This window comes from Paramisgurnus dabryanus, chromosome 6 (assembly GCF_030506205.2).
Source record: "Paramisgurnus dabryanus chromosome 6, PD_genome_1.1, whole genome shotgun sequence".
Classification (NCBI taxonomy): domain Eukaryota; kingdom Metazoa; phylum Chordata; class Actinopteri; order Cypriniformes; family Cobitidae; genus Paramisgurnus; species Paramisgurnus dabryanus.
In genome coordinates, this window is record NC_133342.1 from 25,795,681 (window position 1) to 25,822,721 (window position 27,041).

At 36.5% G+C, this 27,041-nt stretch overlaps 1 protein-coding gene across 1 annotated transcript in view; it reads left to right on the top strand.

Annotated features, from left to right (window-relative positions):
* grin3ba (glutamate receptor, ionotropic, N-methyl-D-aspartate 3Ba) overlaps window positions 1-26,428 on the top strand; it is a 70,725-nt gene extending 44,297 nt beyond the window's left edge. The window contains exons 5-9 of the mRNA XM_065276351.2: window positions 7,583-7,698; window positions 17,366-17,517; window positions 20,637-20,801; window positions 21,866-21,936; window positions 25,311-26,428. Of these exons, the coding sequence (XP_065132423.1) occupies window positions 7,583-7,698; window positions 17,366-17,517; window positions 20,637-20,801; window positions 21,866-21,936; window positions 25,311-25,872 (1,066 nt within the window). The 3' untranslated portion in view covers window positions 25,873-26,428. The remainder of the gene's footprint in view (window positions 1-7,582; window positions 7,699-17,365; window positions 17,518-20,636; window positions 20,802-21,865; window positions 21,937-25,310) is intronic.
* Window positions 26,429-27,041: the final 613 nt, after the last annotated feature.

Genomic DNA, 27,041 nt, shown 5'->3' on the forward strand with positions numbered 1-27,041 from the left:
CATAACTAACAACAGTTTATGGTTAAAATAGAAATATACATATAAGTTCAGGCAGAGCCAAAAGCCCGTTATTAAGGCAGAATAAAACAGTGGAGTCGGTCATGTTTCACACGGATTTTGTTGTTGATTTAAAGCATGCGGGTGAAAGTCAAGTTCAGGTAAAGTTAAACAGAACATTCATCCGCGGTGCGGACGCTATAAGGCTTTTAAAGAAGGCTTTTAAAGCTAAAAAATATAACGCTTAAAATGTGAACATCACGGTTGTTGGGGTTGCAAAATATTCTCTGTTGTTGGCTTCTCAGTAGCACTGTACAATGCGGGATTGCGGTTAGCGCGAAAACCCTAAATCATGTGGCTAAAGACAGCTGTACCCATTTTGATTGACAGCTATTCATCCAGCGCGCCTCCCCGCACGGTATCCGATCACACATCCGAATACAAAAGCCACTTTGATGTGGACAAACGTAAACACGCCGTGTCCTGATATAAGGATGATCGGATCTGCGTGAACGGATCACCGAGATCGCATGTTAATGCAAAATGTAAACGCAGCCAGAGTAACACATTCTCATTGGAAGCTTGCCGACTTCCGGCGACTGGAGGGGGCGGGTCCAGTTGCGTGACAAAGTTGAGAAATGTTTAACTTTATGCAAATTATAAGGGACTTTCGGGAGCGACTACTAATGAGAACGAAGCAGTGGAGTTCACGTCATCCGTCTCTCGTCAGTTACTGGAGTGGATGTTACTCATTTCATTTGTTTATGACAACCAGATTTAGAAACGCCTCTTTTGAAAGAGACAAGCGACACACAGCAACAAAGTCGCTTATAGGGCCCTATTTTAACGATCTGAAACGCAAGTGTGAAGTGCAATGCGCAAGTGACTTTGTGGGCGGATCTTGGGCGCTGTTGCTATTTTCCCGGCGGGAGAAATAACTCTTGCGCCAGGCGCAAATCAATAAGGGGTTGGTTTGAAGTAGGTTCATTATTTATAGGTGTGGTTTGGGCGTAACGTCAAACAAATGCAAATAAATAAAACAACAAACAGCTAGGCATATGACAAAATGCCACCAATATTTTGAGAGAGAACATATGGCAACATAATTAAAAATAATTACATATAAATATTAAATAAACAATTTATCAACAATAATCAAACATTTTTAACGGATTTAAGCGATACAAAAAAAAGAGTTTTGTTAGGAATACATTGAAATACATCACTTCTGATCAGCAGGTCACATGTGGTTTAGTTGATTATGTTCAGTAGTCACTTAAGACCAAAGTTCATATGGGATCCAAAAATGTTGCATCTGCAGATGATCGCAACCCCACACACCCATACACACAGCCCTTGTGCGGGTCTCCAGAAGGACAACAAAAGCACTATTACAGCTTTTTATTAACCAACAAGTGGATTCACAAATTCACAATACAAAAAGCTAGATCATGATCTATTTAATCTAGATCAATTTGCAGACAACCTGGACTCTTTCACATGATAGCACAGATGTTGAAACCATCATGATAGGACATGGACATTTCAAAAACAGCAGAAAGGGAACAATGCTCAGTTCTTGCACAGACAACAAGCATCCCAAAAGCTGTAAGCTCACAATATTGATCCAAATTAATATGGCCCAAAAACTGTAAAAATATAAGGGCACCGTGTCAGTTCTCACAACCTCTTGACACTCCTGTGAAATGAATGTGGATCTCTGTACGGCATGCAGTTACAGTCATTTCCCTTTTAAGAGGAATTGCCAGCACCAGCCAGCTCGCCTTTTTTAAACAGTGTGTGTGAGGAGTGTCGACAGCAACAGGTGTCTGCTTTTCAGGCTTTAGCTCTGTTGTCTCAGCTTCCATTCATCCCTGAAAGAAAAAGCGTGGCACACTCTACGCTGAGAAGTAAGCAAGTCAGTCTCTCTCAAGTCAAAGTCTCTAAACTTGCTGAATGATGCCAAAGGTTCGCTTCAAAGTTGACAGATTTCTCCAGGCAAGCAAACACTCACATGCCCACATACGCACACAAAGATGTATCTTTAGATTCAAGCTCCTGCACTGCACAGGATTTGTCTTTGTACCCTCTTTCTTTAAGAACTGATGCTGGTTTTCCTTACATGTCAAAATTCCCTGCTCGTTTCACACGAAACACCTTTACACAGTCAGCATTTTTAGAGTTGAGATCGCAGCGATAGTTCAGAATCCTTGGGGCAGGCTTTTTTAGATGAGCATCCGGACAAAGCTTACTCTCAAAAATATCTTGTGTAAGAGACTTTAGAGTTTAATACTGTGATCCTGTCTTCCCAAACTTTTCCTGTCACCTTTGAAGTAAAGTGAGGTCAGCTGATCAGCAAGCATTGCAATTTAAAGCTGCATTGTGTAACTTTTAGAAGGATCTCTTTACAGAAATGCAATATAATTTACATAACTATTTTATTAGTGATGTTTAAAGACCTTACATAATAAACTGTATCGTTTGAATAAGCTGTGTTTCCATTACAGATTTGGGCAAAACTTTAGCGTTATTTTCTAAATGTCGACAAAAAAATATTGTAAAATGACGCCGTTTCCATTTACCGATGATATGCATTTGAAACATAGTTTTTCCTCTTGTGATAAGTCATTCCAAACATCATGTTGACTAATGTTGGTAGGTTTACTAATATCACATTCACCGCAATAGGCATTAGTTTTTAACCAAAGGAGACGTAAGAGTATTATCTAAACATCAATGCCAAGGAAAACCCCTTATACTTAGGAGAGGCAACATATAAGTGTTTCTTGGAGGTAATAGTACATTATTTTAAATCAAAAGAGATGTAGTGTTATCCAGACATTATTAGTTCACAAAAAACGCACTAGTTGGACGCTTTAATTTTTTAATTTACTCGCTTCATTTATGTGTGAAAGTCGCGCATGAAATTCAAAACATTCACACTTAAATTTGCATCAAGGGAGGGGCTAGCTCAAATTGAGTAAACTTACCAGATTGTTTGACCTCCTCACTCACTTTCTTTCAAACAAGATCCTTTTAATCGGGTGTGCCTCATAAGTCTTGAAAAGTGAAGCTCCTGACTCATTGATCGCCCCCTGGTGGCTGGCTGTAGTACAAGTCATAAATCACACCTTCTATATTTAAACAAATGGGACTTTGCTCTAAAAAAAAAATATTTAGACTTCCAATAAAAGTTTCCGAAAGATGTTTTTTGTCCTTTCAGGTAGTTGATATCAAGCTGATATATGTTCAAGTGTTCTTTTTTGTGATACGTTTTATGTTAGCTAATTACCGTGGCTCCGCCTCTGGCTCCACGGACGATTCCTTCTGCGCATGCCTTTTTACGTTTTTACGTACATTTTTGGCTTCAATTCAATACAATGGAGGGAGGCGACATCTTTTTTTACAGTCTATGCTTTTAATTCCTGTAAAAGTACGAAGATGTCCGTATAGCAGTGATAATTGTTCTCAATTGTTGTTTTGTTTTTCGTCCTCAGCTAGCTTCCTGTAATCATGTCACTGGTAGAGCAAGCCCCTGATCGGTCAACACGGTTTGAAAACCCACCAAAGTTGAGATTTTTCAACTCGCGCAGATCACACTACAATGCTCAATTTGCACGGAACGTGCCATTCAGGCTTACCATGCCATCTGCCCTTACCGCTCCGCAGGGTGCCTATTCGCGTCTTTGCATTAAAATAACATGTAAATCACTCGGTCTTGCTTTCTCTTCCACGTCTGGTGTGAATGCACCATTAGGAGCAGACATGTATTGAGGTGTTACTGGTAGTTTTTTTATTACATACCACATCATCTTCAAATAATAATTATGTAGTCTCGTGTAGCCAGTCCTTCAAAACTGAAGGTCTGGTGTTTTTCGCTGCTTTATCTCGACAAAGCCCGCCCCTGAACATGTCAAAGAACTAATCACAGTTTGTTTCGTCTAGCATCACGTTTCTGACAACCCACAATAACGAGCCGGCTGGCAACAAGTCAGTTATTAAAATAACCAGCCAACCGAATAGCATCTAAATAAACAACATTACTCACCATAGAACAACGTTGTGCACTTCATCAACAGCCACACCAATGAGACGCTCCCAGTAAACATCTGTTTGAAGCATATCTCTTCCATTTTTAACACCAACAAGCAATTCAGGAGAACCGAACATTTTGACTCCACTAACTGCCTCAAGCAACTCTTGGACGTCTCATGAATCCAGTGTTTAGCTGATCATGATAACTGGTCATTATTATCCACGTGAACACGACTGATTCTCTTCCTCAATGGAACGTCATGGCTTTGTTTTCCAGACACCGAAACTAATCGTGACACTTGCGTCTCCTGATAATCCGGTTTATTTCAACCAATCAAATACGACTTTGACATTCCCACAGGGTTTCCAGAAAAGTGTACGAAAAACATCAGATAGGTATGTGACAAAAAAATATAAATACTAGAAAATTCATATATAATCATAACCATATGATAGATAATAAAAATAACTTTAACATGGTTTTTAAATGATTAAAATCGGATAATTATTAAGAAAGTTATGGATTTTTTTAACTCGAAAATTAGGGGGCATTTTTGTACCCAATTAAAACGATAAAACTATGAAAAACTGTGTCTATTTGCATAATTCAAACACCACATTGTAGGTAATTAAAAGCCCAACAAGATTAAGATGACATATTTTTAAAAGATATATATTAACATTTTATTATTTTTGATTAACCACTAATTAATGAAACCGAGAGCATCAATCCACGCATATCTTTCCACATGAAATCAAAGCCCTCTCCAATAAAAGCTATATTTTTATATATTAAAGAAACATTTCATTGTTTCTTTAATATTTCTTAATTGACTAATAATGCTGGCGAGCAATTTAAATTGTCAGATATTATTAATACATTAATTGATGATTATGTTATTTATCATTAATAAATCAATAAATGCATGCATGTTGCATGCATGTATTTATTTATATGTTTGACAAAATCATGCCAATAATGTAATCTAGAGATTCTAATCCTTCGTTCTGTATGATTACATTGAAAAATACTGCACGGGTTGATGGAAACTGAGAAGTTTTGGAAGCCAATATGATTGAATGGGCGATTCTGCTTTTAACAACAAACATGCGAATGTTACAATCAATCCCAAACTTCACCTAATTCAAGTTAAATGTATAACAGTGTTTCCCACAGATCTGAAATTTACTTGTGGTGGTAGCTGGTGAAAAGGGCAATCATTATTATCCACCGACAAAAAATGGTCTACTATACATGTAACAAAGAACTAATAATGTGTGACACAACACAATACTTTGATTTATAAAACATTCATATTAATTTCACATTATAGTTCATTAATCTAACCACCCCAAACTTTTTTGCCATAAACAAAGCTGACACTGTTTGTCAAAGCACCACGAAAACACTTTATGTTTTTGCACTGATATATGAAGCAATTTGATGACCCCTTTTATCAAACTCAATTATATACAATACTATGTATACTATAGCCTATATAGACAGTGCAGGTCTATAGATTATAAATGTGACTGATGTTATAATGTTAATAACTTCTATAAGATAGGCACTTTTACTGCTTCTGCTTTCTATTTCTCTTTTGCCGATTAAAAAAGCTTAATCCACTAATTATTTCAGATTTAAAAGTCTACTTGCTGTCCCGATGACAGACTTTACATTACAGCTTTGCGTTTTTTATATCCTGAGTCAGCTAGAGCTTTGCTCGTTCAGTATAAGCACTGCTTTTTGCTACAATCTCTGTGCAAACTGTTTAGATTTTGGTAAAGATATTGCTATTAATAGTAAGATTATTAAAAAATGGGATAAAGAAAATGAAGCGGCGCGTGGTCTGAAACAGCACTCGAGCTTTAGCGCGGTAGCACTCGCGGCCGTTCTCCGATGGATTCAGGTTTTACATACAATATTAATCAGACTTGGGACCCGAAGTAATGAACTAGGACCGACCCGGACCCATCTGACCATTTAAAATATAAACCCGGAACCGTACGGGTCCCGCGTCCTCAGTGAAGAAAGACCTCTAATGGTAAAACTCTGCTCAAGTTCAGAAACATGAAAGGATACAATGTGACACTGAGGTTGCTTCGCGTCGCGCCCAATTCATTGAGAAACAGAGAGCACGTGAACGGACACTCAACCGGAGAGACACAACGGGCTTGCACGCAAAATGAAGCCAACTTAGATGCTATAAACACATATGCACATAAGCATATGCGACCATTTTGGTCCCAGTGTGTTCCCTGGCTGCTCCGTATGTGCTGCTGCAGTTGATCCAGTTTGCCGCGCTGGATGATGAGTTTATGACGCGTGCATCATCTTCACGGTCACCCGACCCCCACCTCTCTCTTGCGCTCTCTCTTTCGCTCTTTCGCTCTCTCTCTCCAAAACACGGGTCATCCAGTCGAGTTCAGAAAATACGGAAATTCGTAAAGTGAATTTTTTTTACCTGGGCGGGTCGCAATTTACCTGGGCGCAGCGCCCAAGTAGAGCCTATGTATGGGAAACACTGTATAATCTATCAAAAGCATTTGGTTTGAAACAAAAAATAATCGCCTTCATAGAGGATTTTGATGCTAAACACGAGAGAAATTTTGCTTCGCTTATAACTTTCTTCTTACGACAGCGATCTTGGATATTCGAACGTGAGAAGTAATTTATGTCGCTAGTATATGGGCTTTAGAGGTATTCAAAAAGCAAAGATATGACAGATTTCTTAAGTCACCAACGCCTCTGGCGCTGAATACCTGCTGGGAACACAGTCCTGTCACATACCTACATCAGAGGTTTAGCCAACAATCTGTGGGCATGACGTCTGAGGCTGAGACTAATAATTATGTGACTTACGTACATCAGGTGACCTGTAATGCCAGTAAACTGTTTGCATTGCCTTTTTGCGAAATACACCTCTTCAGAATTGCCTGGAAAGAACCTCGTATGAGGGTAAAAACTTTTTTGCAATATGTGAGCATTTGCAAAATTGACATATTTTCCATTTGCAAAATTTGAAGGGTAATGGTTCATGTAAGTGATGGCCACTCTTTTTCAGTCATTTAGAGTGAATGGTGACTGAACACATATGATTTGTGTTATAAACAGACTGGAATAATGACATCATTAAATCATTCATCATAATGTACAGCGCATTTTAAAGCATGAAAGCCTCTCCATTCATTGTAACTGCACAAAAATATGTGACCAATACATTTTTTAAGATTTCTTCATTTGTTGCTGACAGAAGACAGAAGATCAAATGAAGTATAAAACAGCATGAGGTTGAGAAATTGATGAACCACCACATTAAGAGATAAAGTGACAGCTTATGAAACTGATTTGGCAATTATGTTTTCCTTTCAGTGCGAAGAAAACCAGGCTGTGCATTTCAATTCATTTTGTCCAGCACTGTTATAACGCTCTATTGTGTTGTTTTCAGTCAACCTACTCGTTCCATTAAAGACCATTTTAATTAGCATAAGTTTGCATGGAGATGCTCTGCTTTGTTTTTCTCTGACTATTCTGTTCTGTGTGTTGAAGGACAGATCCTCCTCAGCTAGATGCCTTCATTATGGACAAAGCTCTGCTTGATTATGAGGTTTCCATAGATGCAGACTGCCAACTCCTGACTGTGGGAAAACCATTTGCTATTGAAGGTAAGGCCTCATGTGGCACTCAGTATGATGTTCTCCAACCTTGTTAACAAGGCTAGCGCCTCTGACCATGATACACTGCATTACATTAGCTTAATAAAAACCTTGTGCTGTTTTTCAAGATTTTATACAAAATCGAAATTACACCTCCCATTTAGACCTATCCATTAATTCGCCTAAAGGCTAATGTGATGATTACTCTCCAAGTCAAAGAAAGCCAAGTTTGACACATATTATTTCACAAAGCAAAGCTATTAAGGGGTGTAGATGCATTTCGTGGCAGTCACCCACCCGTGATGTACATCTCGTCTAGATGTAATCTTCTGCTGTGTGCGTATAGGTTTTTTTGTTGTTGCTGTCTTCCAGACCTTTCATTATGACTGTGAGTTTTTATTAGATGCTTGATCAAAGCTGAACCATTACAATCATATCTGCTGGTCCTAAATAGACAGCTGCGTCAGGGTCTGCAAAGCTTGTAAACAGTACGCTGCATAATCAGACCATGCAGGTATAAAGCTGGAGTCGGGCATCTGTTCAATACACACGGCCTGTCATCGTAAACGTTATGTTAATGCACTCTCAGATAGAGAGAACTGGGAGAAGCTTTCATTTCAGAATGGGTTGTGTCCTTTAAAGTCCTGTTCAGATTTACTGTGATTTTATGGAGGTCACCTGGTAGCAAGTACTGTAAGTGTTCCCGCTTGTTGCATGCCCTTACATTACTGGTGGCCTGTACAACACGCCATAACCTTTCAAAATCTGATCACGAATGGGAGGTATGGCAAATGGAAACAATATGTCATTCTGATCTGACAAGAAATCAATTATCTTGCTGGCAAAAATTAACATTATACATCACATCTTGAATAAATGCATGACTCTCTTGGAATACCTAAAATTTCAGACCAGGTCTTCCATGAATTTTTATATGGATTTCACGAGTTCGATTTAGCTTGCAATCAAATATGTTAATAAAGCATATTTGGCATGCTGTCCGAGGGGAGGGCTCCGAGCTTGGAATATTAGCCTGAACTTAGAGTACTCCCCCGTCCTTAACAGGGATAGCTATACCAGCTAAAAATGAGGGGATGTTACCGGAGGTGAGGGACGGCTATATACTGTAGAGCAGCGGTGACCAACCCTGTTCCAATTTCAGGACTACCTAAAAATTTGAGTCAGGTGTGTTGAAGCTGGATTGGAACTAAAATATGCAGGAGGGTATCTCCAGGAACAGGGTTGGTCACCCCGCTGTAGAGAGACCTCTTCAAGCTAATTGGTTGGATTACATTACCATGCACCACCCGAATTTAGTTAAATAAACTTCATTTGAAGCGTTCAGATACAAAAGCCACTAAACGCCACCTCCATCAAAAATTAGATAATGATATGACTGAATGCTTTTGGAATATATTTTTATATACTTTCACTTTAAATCTGCTTAACCCAATTCAGAAAGCTGTTCAAAAATACCACTTTGTTGTTAAAATTTGTTAAACGCTACGTTTTTTCAGCAAATTCCTTTAAGTGCATGGAAAAAGAATTCGTCCTGGTGCATGATTTTTTTACCTGGTTAAATGCAGTTTACATTATATTAGGATATAGACTGAATTTTTGAGCCTTTAACTTTTATTAAAAAAGAACAGTGAAACTGGATATATGAAGAGTTTGGTTCCAAAACAGAATAAATCCATTTAGACTAATTTCGGTAAAAACGTGTTTTCTATACCAAGAAAGTTGAAAATCACATATTTTCTGTTACAAACTTTCACATAGCATCTTAAGGTAATAATGCATCATTTGATTTTCAAATATTTATTATAAAACTGATTCTTTTTTCTGCAGAATGCAATAAATCCATAACCATTTTTTTTGTTATGTTATAAATCTATTGAATCAATATATAAATGTGCATTCATATTTGCCATGTTATATTAATTTAGTTGACTAGTGGTATACGCTGATAAAAAAAAACATTAATGGCATTAATCAAAACACTTACTTTAGCCCTATTCGGACTGGAAATCGTGCTTCTCAGAGGTCCTCTGTGTTTTTAATCCCGTCCGAATCGGTCATGTCTGTGTTTTTCTCTGACGACCTCCGTAAGAATTCCAGAGCAATTTACCTACTGTTTTTCACCGAACTCAGAGGTCCTCTGAGAAATGTAATCCCGTCCGGATGCAAAAGTCTGTGTTTGCCCGTAATATCTTTTGAAAACGCGGTTCGTGTCGTGTTTTGGCCAACTTGATTTGCCGTAAGGTCTTACTAATGCGCTAATATTGTACTTCCTGAGTCCCGTTCATTCAGATATGGATGTTTTTTTTTTCCATTCTGCGAAATAAAATTATTAAATCAAGACAAGCTGAATATTAAACACTGTTTAAACTGGCCACTGTAATATCAGTATAAGGTAAACTCAACCTTATTTAGTTTAACGTTAACTCTGGAATGGTAATGTTAATTAATGTTAAAATAAATTAATAAATACATTTTTCATTATTTCTTCATTTCTTTGGGTTTATTACAGTATAAGTAGCCAGTTATTTAAAATACGTATAGGCTACTTTAGTATGATTTGTATAAGTTAATTAATTAAATTAATAAATTAAATGTTCTGTAATAATTTTACATTTAAAGCAAAATATCAAACATTACAAACACGCATATCCAGAGCACGTGCTCTTCTGCAACGGCCAAATGCATGAAACAGACACTCCCATCTCTGGAATAGCCTGAAAATTTTAATCCCGTCCGAATCGGCACATAAAATCACAGATGTCGTGGGGGACACGTTGAAACTCAAATGTCGTTTGGAAAACTAATCCCGTCCAAATATTGCTTTTGTCATATTAAGAACACTGTCATTGCTGCTGTCATCCTTGGGACGTCTTCACTAAACTTTTCTGACAGCAATCAGCTGTAAAATGTTTTGGTCCTGGTCCGGGGCGATTCTAGGATTTTCATTTTAGGGGGGCTCAGCCCCCAATAAGGGTGTGATTAAAAAATAGGGGGGCTGACCCAGGGGCAAACTGGGACAATAATTCTGGTCTGGAATTTGACTCCATCCCAGGCCACCTTGCTGCTGCCGTCACCATGTTCATGTAATCCACCGGATTTGCTAATCTTAATATTATTAGTTTATATAGCCACTGTGTTCATCTGACTGGGAACAAATTTATACAGATGTAAAATATAGAAAAGGGGACTGACCAACAAGTGATCTACCTTAATACCTTAAAATAGAGTTGTCAAGATGCGGTCTATGATCATAAAAAGCATGATTTGCACTTTTGATCCAGTTTTTTTTACAAAAACAAAGTTTTGTAAAATGAGTAACTTCACATATCACCCTTGGTGTTTCGCTGTGGTTGCATGAAAACAGCAGGACTTTTTGAAAATGCAAATGAATGATCTTCCTGATGCGTTCAGAGCAACGACTGTATAAAGCAATGCATCGCACCAGCACCTGACTTTAAAACATGTAATCAGCAATATATATAGATGCATGCTTTTACTGGTAACTTGACTGACCTGCCTTCTTCTTGGCGAATATTTCTGTGATTCTGCAGCATCTCGCTGTGTCTGTGACTCTCTTTGCTTCTCCTTTGCACTGCATATTTGTTAGATAAAGCCAAAAAGGCAGTGTGTTGCCGTCGTTAGGTCATGTGGTGGCAATTTTGCACGGCGATCGGCTGATTCGTAGATGTTTGGAGGTCCGTCATTCATTCATACCATATCAAATGTCAACCTGAGCTGACTGCACGGCAGGCCAGAACAACCCCCAGGCCACCGGGGAAATGTCCGGTGGTCCAGATAGTCAGTCCGCCCCTGCACACACCTTGTACTGATGATCGCCCTGGTCAGCGCCTCTTCGGATTGAAAAACGCGCTGAATCCATGGTGACTCAGATCAGAGGAGGAGTCGAAACTTGACGCAGCATGCCCCCGTTTTAAATGAGTTATAGTGAGCAGGAGTCCCCCTAAAAAGGGCCTAGTGACACCCCTGGTCCTGGTTGATTTTTGTTGACTTTGAGTAAAATAATAGAAGGATTTTCATAAGATCCCCTGGGGTCAGTGTGTTAGCATGACAGAAGCTTGATGCTGTCAGGAGAACAAGCAACAGATTACATTTTTTCTTTGCCTGAGTGCCTCTCACATAAATTATTTGATTTTAATGGGTTACGTTTCTTATCCACCACAGAAAATCACCACATCAATGCCATCAAAATTATTATTTTGTTTTTGTTTGTTTGTTGACCATGAAGTACAAATTAAATGAGGAAAACCAGGATTCAGTGTATTCAAAGCGCCACCATTATTGTTTACAGTGCGCGGAATGGTGCTCTGTGATTGGGTAAGCAAATGGGAGAAAAGATGACAGAATAACACGGCAGATAACGAATTTTGCGTAAAATAAAGAATTGACTTTTTAACTCTTTCGCCGCCATTGACGAGATATCTCGTCAATCAAGAGAAACTGCTTCCCTGCCATTTTCCGTCTTTCCGCAATACCCCTATTATCCACCAGGTTCCGCAACTTTTTAAACCCGGAAGTATTGCCCTATGGCAAGCGGCTGCATGTCCGTGTCTGTTTTAAAGATCGCTCTGAATGGGATCTCTATGAAAAGACCTTCACAAAAATTGAATTATCTCAGCTTTTTGCTCAGAATGTGGTGTTTTTGCAGAAACCTACCCATATTCAAAAGCTGATTGCAATAGAACCACTGAAGGTAGGATGAAATGTTTTTTTTTTTTTTTTGAAAGCAGAGGGTCTGTTCTTTCATTTGGTATATTGTATGTTTATATATTTAAAGAAGGACATTTTCTGGAAGGCATTAAACTTTGTGAAAATCATGAAAAACGCTGGCGCTGGCAACTTTTTTTTAAAACGCTGGTGGTGAAAGGTTAATACTGACCAGATACAATACTGATTTTGGCAGTAACTATTTTTTTAAATTGGCATTTATAATGTTTTGGAACCAAACTTTTCATATGTAATTAGAGGGTTTTTATTTTACATTGTGGCATTTGTGAAAATAAGCCTTTTCAGTTACTGACTAATAATCTTTTTGTTGCCATTTAAGTAAAATTGCTGAACCTAAACATAAGAGCCTGATAAATGCTCATTTACCATAAACATGTTGGATGCACTTAGAGGGTTTTGCATCTGAAGTCTTCATATATTGTTCTAGTAGCTTGGATTGTATGGGCACATTGCATCACTGTAGTGTCTCTGAACATGCCCATTTTTCACTACCAACAATATCACTGTTATTGTCACCAACTCTCACTGACAATACAGTAAATAACTTCAGGTAGCTTTGTTCTTCGCTATGAGTGTGAACACTCCTTAACGCTGCTGAGAAATAACTTATTGCACAAGGTACTTCACAGCTGCATATTCCAGCAGCGCGCCAGTCCTCCCTCTCAAATCAGTTCAAAAGCAAACATTTTGGTTTGTTGTAGTTGGCTAAGCAAAATGCAGCTGCGCAGCTTTGTAGGACAGTACCGAAGTTGATCAAGATGCAAGTGGTGTTGTGTTATGTGCTGAAAGGAGGGGAGGGATTGCTTGCCAGAAGTGATGGGATTGCTGTGAGCCGAGGGCTTTGATGAAATTTGTGGATGTCAGAGTTGTGCTCGTATCTCTCCGGTTGCCCGATTCCAGAACCGGCGCTATGACAGACGTGCTGTGCTGTCTACAGTGCATCGGTACAGAGCACCAAAGATTCATGCTTGTTCTTTCCAAGGCGCTCTGACATATCAATAATAGAGGTATTACTGCTATCAATACACACAGCAGAATGTTGAAGCAATCTTAAACCCTTACGGTGTTCATCTGACTTGCCAAGCTTTACATCAGCTGGTCCAGTGAGGAAGCAAGATATGTCACTCATCAGTAGGAAAATTTGCTTTTCTGTAGCTCAGCTGGTACATGGTGCTGCCAAGGTCATGGATGCATGTAATGATAAAATGTTATAGATTGAATGCACATGTTGCTTTGGATAAAACAGTCTGCCAAATGCATTAATTTTAATGTACAGTTTTAACATAATGTATAAAATTACTTCATAAAAATAAAAAGACCATGCTTATGAGTGTATTTTACAGTCTTATAAATAGCAATAGACAGCGTTATGGCAGAATATAAATGGATCTGGTGGAGTTTTAATTTCAAATAAAGTCATTCATGTATTTTACTGTTGAAGTTATTGACTGTTGGTTGCAAGGTCCCATCCCTGTAATATATGCGTATCCAGGGGTCCGGGCAGAACTCAGAATTACGTCAGAAGAGTCTGTAGTCCAATGAACATCGATCTTTGCTTCATTAAAATCAATGGTAACAGTATCTGCCATGGACTGACTTGCTTTAGTGTCTACAATTTAGGCTGTTTGTCTGTGCAATCCTTCATACATATTCATGCAGATTCAAGCTCAACACATTCATTAAACAACCACCCTAATAGACCTACAGGGTATGTGTAATATTTTACAGTTTTTTCCCTAAAATATTTAATGCTGCAAGAACGGTATGTAACATACAGTAAATTATTTGTGACCTTGGACCACAAAACCAGTCATAAGTAGCATGGGTATATTTGTAGCAATGGCCAATAATATTGTATGGTTCAAAATTATACATGTTTTTTTTATGCGAAACATCATTAGGAAATTAAGTAAAGATGTTCATGTTCCATTAAGATATTTAGTAAATATTATTCATTTGTCTTGCTAAGGATATTTGGACAACTTTGAAGACGATTTTCTCAATATTTCGGTGTTTTTTACCACCAGTCAACTTCATTTGGACAACTTTAAAGATGTTTTTTTCAATATTTGGATATTTTATTTATTTATTCTTTACCTTCAGATTTTTTAGAACGATTTTCAAATCGTTGTATCTCAGCTTTTTTGCTAAGGACTTCATTTTGACAACTTTGAAGAAGATTTTCTCAATATTTCTGGGTTATTTTACCATCAGATTTCAGATTTTTTTGTAATACAGTTTTTAAATCATCTTGTTTTGTATTATTATTATTTTTTAAATAAGAACTTCATTTGTACAACTTTGAAGATTATTTTCTCAATATTTGGATTTTTTTATTTATTTATTTTTTACCTTTAGATTTTTTAGAACGAATTTCAAATCGTTGTATCTCAGGGTTTTTTTTTTTTTTTGCTAAGGACTTCATTTTGACAACTTTGAAGAAGATTTTCTCAATATTTCTGGGTTATTTTACCATCAGATTTCAGATTTTTTTGTAATACAGTTTTTAAATCATCTTGTTTTGTATTATTATTATTTTTTAAATAAGAACTTCATTTGTACAACTTTGAAGATTATTTTCTCAATATTTGGATTTTTTTATTTATTTATTTTTTACCTTTAGATTTTTTAGAACGAATTTCAAATCGTTGTATCTCAGGGTTTTTTTTTTTTTTGCTAAGGACTTCATTTTGACAGCTTTGAAGACGATTTTCTCTATATTTCATTTTTTACCATCAGATTTTTTTATAAAATGGTTTTCAAATCGTTGTATCTCTCTTTTTTTGCTAAGGACTTCATTTAGACAACTTTGAAGACAATTTTCTCAATATATCTTTTTTCTTTTTGTTTTACCATCAGATTTCAGGGGTTTTTGTAGAACAGTTTTCAAATTGTTTTATCTCTTTTTTTCTAAGGACTTAATTTTGCCAACTTTGAAGAAGATTTTCTCAATATTTCTGTTTTTTTTACCATCAGATTTCAGATTTTTTTTTGTAATATAGTTTTTAAATCATCTTGTTTTGTATTATTATAATTTTTTAAATAAGAACTTCATTTGTACAACTTTGAAGATTATTTTCTCAATATTTGGATTTTTTTATTTATTTATTTTTTACCTTTAGATTTTTTAGAACGAATTTCAAATCGTTGTATCTCAGGTTTTTTTTTTTTTTTGCTAAGGACTTCATTTTGACAGCTTTGAAGACGATATTCTCTATATTTCATTTTTTACCATCAGATTTTTTTATAAAACGGTTTTCAAATCGTTGTATCTCTCTTTTTTTTGCTAAGGTCTTCATTTAGACAACTTTGAAGACAATTTTCTCAATATATCTTTTTTCTTTTTGTTTTACCATCAGATTTCAGGGGTTTTTGTAGAACAGTTTTCAAATTGTTTTATCTCTTTTTTTTCTAAGGACTTAATTTTGCCAACTTTGAAGAAGATTTTCTCAATATTTCGTTTTTTTTACCATCAGATTTCAGATTTTTTTGTAATAGTTTTTAAATCATCTTGTTTTGTATTATTATAATTTTTTAAATAAGAACTTCATTTGTACAACTTTGAAGATTATTTTCTCAATATTTGGATTTTTTTTATTTATTTATTTTTACCTTTAGATTTTTTAGAACGATTTTCATATCGTTGTATCTTAGGGTTTTTTTTGCTATGGACTTCATTTTGACAGCTTTGAAGACGATTTTCTCTATATTTAATTTTTTACCATCAGATTTTTTGTAAAACGGTTTTCAAATCGTTGTATCTCTCTTTTTTTTGCTAAGGACTTCATTTAGACAACTTTGAAGACAATTTTCTCAATATATCTTTTTTTCTTTTTGTTTTACCATCAGATTTCAGGGGTTTTTGTAGAACAGTTTTCAAATTGTTTTATCTCTTTTTTTTCTAAGGACTTAATTTGGCCAACTTTGAAGATGATTTTCTCATTATTTCATTTTTTTCCATCAGATTTTTTTAAATGATTTTCAAATCATTGTATGCTAAGGACTTCTTTTAGACAACTTTGAAGACAATTTTCTCAATATTTCTTTTTTCTTTTTTTACAATCAGATTATAGGGTTTTTTTGTAGAACAGTTTTCAAATCGTTGCATCTCTTTTTTTCTAAGAACTCCATTTGGACAACTTTGAAGATGATTTTCTCAATATTTCGTTTTTTTCCATCAGATCTTTAAAACGATTTTCAAATCATTGTATCTCAGTTTTTTTTTTTTTTTTTGCTAAGGACTTCATCTGGACAACTTTAAAGACGATTTTCTCTGATGAAGATGATTTTCTCAATGTTTTGCTTTTTTACCATCAGATTTCAGATTTTCTTTGTAGAACTTTTTTCAAATTGTTGAATCTCTTTTTTTTTGCTAAAGACTTAATTTGAACAACTTTGAAAACAATTTTCTCAATAATTTGATTTTATTTCTTTTTTTATTTCTTTTCAATATTTCAGATTTTTCTTAGAACAATTTTCTCTTCATTTGGACAACTTTGAAGATGGTTTTCTCAATATTTCGTTTTACGTCTGATTTCAATTTTTTACGGTTTTCAAATCATTGTATCTCTTTTTTTTTCAAATATTTTGATTTTATTTATTTATTTCAATACTTCTGATTTTTCTTAGAACGAATTTCAAATCGTTGTATCTTGGCCATTGTCCTATCCAACCATACATCAATGAAAAGTTTATTTATTCAGCTTTCAGATGATGTATAAATCTCAATTTCAAACATTTGACTTTATTGCTGTTTTTTGTGGTTCGCAATTGTACTTAAAAGCATAAAATATGTTATTTCACAGGATGTCATGTTCTCCACGCGGTCACAACTTCTTCACTTTGTATGCCACTCAAGTGCTTTAGAGATTCAGAGCCATGTGAACTCAGGATCACCTTGTGCTTTCAGGTTATGGGATCGGGCTGCCCCAGAACTCACCCCTGACGCGGAACTTGTCCGAATACGTCAGCCGCTACAAGTCTGACGGCTACATGGACATCCTGCATGACAAGTGGTACAAAGTGGTTCCCTGTGGAAAGAGGGTTTTTGCTGTGACAGAGGTGAGCCATCAAAGCACACTGTGTTGCCGTGAGCGTGTTTGTCCCTGTTCATGCGTGCATCCAGCCAAAGCTTTCTGTCCTTGACCGAGTCTTCCTTATTGTCAGACAGGCTCTTTTCCATCCAAGAAATTCTTTTGTTAGGAATAGCTGTCTCCTGCAGTTTAATAGCCATTCTGTCAAAGGGAAGCAGTGCCTCCACAATCCATTTTCATTGCAGAGGGCTCTGTGTCAGCTGCACCGCCCCACACACCTGAGGTTCTGAGTAGCAGTCGCCGGCGTGCTCCATCAATGGAGATTCAGTCAATAACCTCACAGGAGCTGTAGCATTCTTGTAAGACATTGTCTTGGACAGTCTGGCTTCATTACCTAGCTGTCGTTATGAATGGGAGACTTCATGAGAAGAAGCAATGACATTTGTTTTTCGGCCTCTGTGCCAGCTGGATCTCGTCTTATAGTCTTAACTCTTTTCTCTCTTCTCTCTCGCTCTCTCTCTCTCTCTCTCTCTCTCTCTCTCGCCAAGCTGTCCTGTCACCACAGACACCATGCTGTAAAACCACTACTTTGCTCTGCAATAAATTTTGCAAACTAGCAGGCAGGATCGACTGTGAAGTCCCCCAGTCGGCTGTCCTCTCTAAATGAATGTTTATTCCTGTTTATTCCCGAGCTGTTTATAGAAGCGGCTTCGGATGCAAATAGCGGCAGTTTATCTTCTCAGCGTTATTCTGTCTTAATTAAAATTAGTCCGTTTTTTTTCTTGATTCGTAGCCAGAAACATCGATATCGGGAAGAGAGGGATGGGAAATTTAAAGCAACATTAAGCAGTGCATTTGCCCTACTCTTAAAATAAATGAAAAAATAAATTATGTAAAAACAAAATGCCTGCACTTGTGTCAGAACAATACTTTGTTGTTTAAGGCTACAGCACTTTTTATGTTATTGTGAGTACAAAGCGTACAAAGTCAAATCAAGTGGTTTTTTTTCCATTTGAGTGCCTTAAAATGTTAGTGAGGTATTGCTGTTTTGTAACATTAGCATGATTTTAATCAGCACACAGACACGATGGGTCCCTCAGTAATAATTGCGTACAAGTGTTCTTGCTAATGTGCACAGAAAAGGTTTTCATGCAAAGTCTTCATAAATTTGAGCCTTGTTTTAATAAATCTGGATTATTAAAGTGTGCGTTTGAGGTTAGTAATTAGCATAATACACGCCTCTTCCATTTTCATATAAGTGAATGACCTCATCTACAGCCATCCATCACTCGCTGCTGCTGCTGCTGCTGCTACATTCTGAAAGAGTATAAAGACTTCTCGACTGAGTTTCCCAGATCAAGCAATAGTCCTTTTTGTTACACCACGAGTGATTTATCTGGCTGCTAAATTGATGAATCACATTTAGTGTGCATAAACACTTGTGCATGCATGGTTAGCTCATCTTCAAAGTGATCTTCTCAGTAGTGGCGTTCAGATTAACTATCACACACTGCACTGCAACCTCATCTGGCTTCTGAGGTCAGCCAAAGCTTAGAGTCTGATGATATACGCCTGTGCGCATCTGCATTTTGCCGCTTTAACTCTCTCCAAGAAACTGACATCATGATAAAGGGCTGTAGCAAATCCTGTTACGTGTTGAAAATAAATACAGTGAAACTAGCAGGACTGTGAGTGATGCAGTGACATTTGATACGTTCCCAAAGTCTTGTTATGTGATACGTTGGATAACCAGAGTTCAGACAGTATTGCAAAGCTCTATAGTCTGTTTGGATGAGCTCCATTAGTGTGTTATTTTCTGCCAAGAAGTGAAATGTTTTTTCGATTTCGAGCGCACCAAGTCAGCATGACTTTAATTTCATTTAGAACGTGGATACTTTATAAAATTGTGATTAGTTTTGGCCAGCAGGAATCCTTTTCCTTACAGATCAAAGGCTCTGGAGAGAAATTATGGATTCTTTTGTGAATGCCGATGCCCGAGGGGGAAATAACGATAGGTCAGGCACTAAGAGGAATACATGGAAAGAGATACCAGTTATTATCATTGCTTTTCATCCGGAATGGTAGATGCTGAGTTGCAAAAGTGCATGATCAGTATGCACACCGTCAGAAAAATGGTCATAAAATGATCTCAAGCTGTCACTGGGGCAGTACCCTTTAAAAAGCGCACAAATCATATTATTATCTCAGAGGTACATATTGGTACCACATGTATACATATATAAATGGTATATATTAGGACATTTTAAAGGGGGCATATAACGAAAATTTTCATGTTTAAGTGCTATAATTGGGTCCCCAGTGCTTCTATCGACATAGAAAATGTGAAAAAGGTCAACCCAGTAACTTAGTTTTGGTAAACCATTCTTTGCAAGCATGTGAAAAAAATAGGTGATTGAAATTTAGCTCCCCTTGTGATGTCAAAAGGGGATAATACCGCCCCTTAATATGCACTAATCAAATTACGTCACATTTAGTGCAGAGATCAGCTCATTTGCATTTTAAAGGATACACCCAAAAACAGCACATTTTTGCTCACACCTATATGGTATTTTGAGATAAAACTTCACATATGTACTCTGGGGACATCAAAGACTTATTTTACATCTTTAAAAAGTCTTGTGAAATGTCCCCTTTAAAGGGTACTGCCCTAATGACAGCTTGGGACATTTTTGATCTTTGGGCACAATATCTTTAGCCAATAAATGTCCAGTCACTTATTAACGACGGATGACAACACAAGAGTCCATTTCACAGCACTGTCGATTTATAAGTTGGTTGCAAAAAAACAGATTAGTTTTCATAGGGAAAGATCCTTTTTGTTTTGTAAAGGTTGTAGTTATGACATCTGTCCATAGAGGTCTTACTGGGGTCATTCAAACTGACAAAACCTTGACCCTGTGGCCCAGGATGGTCTCCCTAAGTACTCTGCCCCCTAGAGTTGGTTCAGACCGGCTGTACTGACCTCATCCAAAGTGATGTAAGAAAAATGAAAGATTGTCAGCAGTCTTTACTGATGCTGAAATGTAATAAACCGACTGTCAAAACGTACTGTGGTGCACTCGGCATAACATTTGTCATTTATTGACAGATATCATCCTGTGTTTGTTTGTTATTGTGTGTTCAAAGACACTGCAGATGGGTATCCAGCATTTCTCTGGACTGTTTGTGCTGTTGTGCGTGGGGGTAGCGGGGGCTTTGCTCACTCTGTTAGGGGAACATGCTTTCTTCAGATTCATCCTGCCTCACCTCCGACACCAGCAGAGATTCAAATACTGGCTTCACACCAGTCAGGTGAGCCGCTGCTTGCTACTACTAATAAACTTAAAGGGATAGTTCACCCAGAAATGAAAATTCTGTTATCATTTACTCACTCTCATGTTGTTACAAACCCGCATAAATGTATTTGTTCTGATGAACACGAAGAAAGATATTTTGAGAAATGTTTATGGACCCCATTTTATACTATGGAAGTAAATGGGGTCCACGAACGGTTTGGTTACAAACATTTCTCAAAATATCTTTCTTTGTGTTTATCAGAACTATGAAATTCATACAGGTTTGTAACAACATGAGGGTGAGTAAATAATGACAGAATTTTCATTTTTGGGTGAACTATCCCTTTAAGGAAAATAGTTACATGCAATACGTTACCCTGGACCACAAAGCCAGACATAATGATACTTTTTTTTTTTTTTAGATATATCTGAAAGCTGAAATAAATAAGCTTTGAATTAATGTATGCTTTGTTAGGATAGGACAAGATACAACTCTTTTGAAAATCTGGAATTTGAGGGTGCAAAAATCCAAATATTGGGAAAATCGCCTTTAAGGTTTTCAAAAAACTCACAAAAATAAAGTTTTGATCTATTTACAGTAGGGAATTTACAAAATATCTTCATGGAACATGATATTTACATAATATCCTTATGATTTTTGGCATAAAATATTTATAATTTTGACCCATACAATGTAGCTTATTGTTGGCTATTGCTGCAGATATATACCCGTACTACTTATGACTGATTTTGTGGTCCTTTTTAGGCTAAACAACACGTTATCCACTTTTGTCCTTATAAAAAAAATATTAATAGTTAGAATATAATCATGGTTATTATTTATCAATAATATTTTGCTGATTATAAATAAAAGCTTGTTCCTTTAAAAACATGGGCATGTGCGGCCTCTAGTGGTTTAAAGCTGAAAGCACAATAATGTATGTTATACTGTATGTGGGCAGGTTTGTGGCTGATAATTTGAATTAGTTGTGTTAAATAATTAATACATGAAATGTGCAGTGCTACGGGTTCCCAGGACTAAAGTTGTTTTGTTTTATGTATGTTTTTTTTTTACTTCAGAAAATTCATCGTGCATTAAATATGGATTGCGAAGATGAGAGGAAATCCGAGTCTGAGAGCACAAATAGATGGTAAGTTTGTTACAATTATCACTTAGCAAACTGGATAAACAAGATATTATAAGCAGCATAATTTTCAGTCAGCCGATCATTATTGTAAAATAAATCCCTTAAGATGATACAAGACTGCAACCTATCAGGGTTAATTTGTTTATAACTTTTGAGCTGAATGCAAATTTTTATTTGTGACCCTGTCTGTGAAAAGTTGTTTTTTTGTGATACAAGAAAATGTACTGTAAAATATATGAAGGTATATTTGGTGCAAAACAACTGCACACCTGTGACAGTGGAATTTGTATTTGTAGAGATTATCCACACATGTGTATCAGTAAATTTGAAGTCACAGATGAAGAGTTGCAAACTTGTAGATTTTTTATCTTTCCCTCAAATACAACACAACAGTTACACATTCACAAATCCTTCAGTGCAGCTGCACAAATCCCATTTTACAAATCACAGATTAAGAAACTCACAAGTTCACATTTTTTGCTACAATTGCTGCAGTAAATATGGTGCAAAACCTACTTGAACACCTGCATCAAAGTATGTGAAGTCACACACAAATTTTGTACATTCGCAAAATCAGTTTGTGCATCTGTGCGATGAGAGTTGCATGTGTGTAAAAAATTTTTTTCACAAATATTTTTTTATTTTTGAAATATTTTCTAGCACAAACACAAGTACATAAATACAACTGCTTGAATCTGCTGCTACGAGTTTCAAACACTCTTTTTCGTGTGCTCTCTGTTTTGCACCAAATATCTCGAGATAAATAGTGCGAAAGTGATTTGTATACCTGTAGGCTATGGGGAGCACTGTTCAGCACTGCCCACCAGGTGGCGCCCGACACTCACTGAAGCAGAGTTTATTAATTACCAGCAATGTTTCAGCAAGGTAAATCGCCTTTATCAAGGTATTATTTTCACCAAGTGGAGAACAATATAAATGGGAGTGCTAATTATACACAGATGAAGGTAATTACATACAATATTCCAATGATTCATTAGTAAACAAAATATAAGTTCCATAAATCTCAAACCATCAATATAAGTAGATTAAAAAATACAAGCAGCAAATACACACATAGGCCTACATTTAACTAAGATACATGCTTTTTCTTCTAATATACTAATTTGGATGATTATTTCTGTCTTTTTGAATCGGGTAACTGAACAACTAAATTGTTTTTATTATTATCTAAACAGTTGTTCTGATTTCTTAACATTTACCCTGGATGCTAACCCAAATCAAATCAGCTTTTTAGACTTGTGGGTAGCTTGTAGTTTTTTACATAGGGATCCGATTAAAAAACCTACAGCTCGTCATACACTATTGAGAGTGGATTCTTATTGTCATGAGCAGGGCCGTACAGAGGATTTTATAAATACCAAGGTCCATATGTATTTTTCTAATAGCAATTGCACAAACAAAAGAAACATTTAAAATCCTTACATTTTACCTGCAAAAAAGAGTTAGACCCTGTAAAGTGAAACAATCACACTAACATAAGCACGCTAAAATAATTACCTGTTCCCTTAAAGAAAGAAGAGTTAACTCAAAAGAAAACTAGAAACAAATAGCTTAAAAATAGTTAAAGCAACTGTTCTAAAAGAGCTGATTAAAATTTAATAGACCGGTCTAAGAACAAAACTAACCAGAATAAACCCATACTTAAACCAGTTAAATCCATTTAAACTTATTTAAATAAGAAAAGATTAAATATAAAGGATTTAAAATTATTTATTATACATATCGTACTGTAAATATTTATTGATTATTTATTGACATACATCTTTTACTATAAACATTTATTGATTATTTATTGATCTACATTGATTATTTATTGACACATCTTTTACTGTAAATATTTATTGATTATTTATTTATCTAAATTTTGTACGGTAAACATTTATTGATATATTTATTGAATCATCTATATTGATATATTTATCTAATTATTCTATTTATCTTACTAACTTACCTATTCCATTTGTATTCCTGTTCAGTAAACTGCTAATTAATTTATATAAGTTTTCATGTCTCATGTGTCTTTTCTAATATAACATACACCACTCAACGAACCTAGAACTGGTCCAATAGCATAGTTATTACGATTGCAGTGACATAAGTGCTACAACTGCATTTTGTTGAACTTAATCATCCTATAACTTCATTATTGTATATAGGAATTGAGAGGGTATTTTCATCTAGAAGGTGAGGTGAGTTGGACCAATTTTTACTTAGACAGGAGGCCTTTTAGGTATATTAAAGCCTATTAGGTATATGTAGGCCTATGTGTGTATTTGCTGCTTGTATTTTTTAATCTACTTATATTGATGGTTTGAGATTTATGGAACTTATATTTTGTTTACTAATGAATCATTGGAATATTGTATGTAATTACCTTCATCTGTGTATAATTAGCACTCCCATTTATATTGTTCTCCACTTGGTGAAAATAATACCTTGATAAAGGCGATTTACCTTGCTAAAACATTGCTGGTAATTCATAAACTCTGCTTCAGTGAGTGTCAGGCGCCACCTGGTGGGAAGTGCTGAACATAGCCTACAGGTATACAAATCACTTTCTCACCACTTATCTCGAGATATTTGGTGCAAAACAGAGAGCACACAAAAAAGAGTGTTTGAAACTTGAAGCAGCAGATTCAAGCAGTTGTATTTATGTACTTGTGTTTGTGCTAGAAAATATTTCAAAAATAAAAAAATATTTGTGAAAAAAAATTTTTACACACATGCAACTCTCATCGCACAGATGCACAAACTGATTTGCGAATGTACAAAATTTGTGTGTGACTTCACATACTTTGATGCAGGTGTTCAAGTAGGTTTTGCACCATATTTACTGCAGCAATTGTAGCAAAAAACGTGAGCTTGTGAGTTTCTTAATCTGTGATTTGTAAAATGGGATTTGTGCAGCTGCACTGAAGGATTTGTGAATGTGTAACTGTTGTGTTGTATATGAGGGAAAGAAAAAAATCTACAAGTTTGCAACTCTTCATCTGTGACTTCAAATTTACTGATACACATGTGTGGATAATCTCTACAAATACAAATTCCACTGTCACAGGTGTGCAGTTGTTTTGCACCAAATATACCTTCATAAAAATATCTTAATATTTATTATGGCCATTACAATTGAAATCAAAATTTGATGATATGATCCTGGATCCGAGATTTCAGAGACAGGGTCACATTTATATATGCATATTTTGATGCGTATCCTAATAGAACTTAGTTTTGTATTTGTGCTTCTGTTTCAAAATGTGTGGAGCAAGTGTCATTTAAAAAAATCACCGGATAAAATAAACAAAGGAAAATCAATACTGTTTCTTGTAAGACTGATTGGTGCTTTGTTTTCCGATCAGTTCCACCTTGTGCCTGTCGGAGAACTGTAACCTACACCGCCTGCCACCAGCTGGCCCCACCTCCTCATCTCCTCAACCTTCCACCTCCTCCACTTCCCCCTCTTCCACAACCAAGTGGAACAATCAGAGTGCGAAGGCTGGCCGAGAGGCCAAAGATCATAACAAACGTGTCCACTTCAACCTGGAGACACTCAACAGCTACCAGCTGCAAGCTCCGCCCCCTGGGCCCGAGAGGGGCAGGAGAGGGCTGGTGGGAAGTCCGCCCACCCAGTTGTGTTCCAACGGTGGACCCAATCTCAGCCTCAGCCTGGTGCTCTCACCTCCAACCTGCCCAGGTGGCTCCTCGCCATGGGAAGAAGAACTGAGTGAACTGCAAGGGAGGATCGAGGAGTTTCGTGGCCAGCTGAGGTCTGCCCTGGCCAGGAGAGCTGAGCTCCAGCGCAGCCTGGTCAGACAAAGGCTCAGCCAGTCGCAAACAATCTCTGCCTCAAATCCGGCCGAACCATCGGCCCCTTCCAACAGTTCCAGCACCCAGATCAAAGACATCAATAGAGGAAGGTGATGTATGTGACTGGGACATTTTCTCATCTGAGAATTCATGCAGCCCTACATTCTGCTTTCTCATTGGGGTGTTAGAGATGGATGAAACATTTTTTTGATGAGATCTAGCTTGTAATGCTGCAGACTGGCTGAATTCCAGTTCGAGAGAGGAAACATTTATGTGTGTATTGTGTGTCTGTGGGTGCGTGTGTGTTTTAAGCTGGAGAGCAATCTCATAATACACTGTTCATTGCTGGCCAAGGTGAATATTTGCAGCTACAGTCTGTTTTGTAAATAATTCAATGGGATTACTTAGTAGGATAAGCAACAATGGACCAAACGTAACATTTTTTAGGCCACTACTCTGTCTTGCTGTACTTTTTCCACACAGTACTGTACAATAGACATGATGTTGCTTTTGTGTTTTAATAGTGATTAAGTATGAAGTGTAAGAAATGTATGACTCAAATGGTATGGACATACTCTTTACCCTGTATAACCTAAATGTTATAGGGGCGGTTTTCCAGACAAGGGCTTAAAGGGATAGTTCGGCCAAAAATGATATTAAACCCATGATTTACTCACCCCCAAGTCGTCCGAGATGCATATGCAGTGTTGGGCAAGTTACTTCCAAAGTGTAATACATTATATATTACAAATTACTGTCATTTGAAAGTAATTAGTTACATTACAATATTACTGACTCTGAACTGTAATGAGTTACACTACTTTTGCGTTACTTTTGAGTTACTTTCATCAAAATAACAGAAGTATGACTAGGCATTATAAAATGTTAAAATTTAGTTTATTGATGCTTATAAATCTAGAAGTTATGTGTTGGCCCTCAAGCTTTGAATAGGCACAGTGAAGACTTATGGCAAAATACAGTAACAGTGACTGTCAGAGTCATAAACATAAACAAATGATCTGGTAAAAGTCTGGTTAATGATGGTAGACATACCAAACACAATAAAGCTAGAGCCCACTATAATGCAACCTATAGACTAATAACATGGCAAGACACGCAACCTCTTTTCATTTCTATTCTTTAATTCACTTTTACTTCAGATTCACAGCACAAAACTGGCATGCACTGGCTTGACACAACATATCAAAAAGTGCTATTGGAGGATCAGGCCTCAAGGAATACAGCTCATTTCAGTACAATATAAGCATTACATGAAGGTTAAT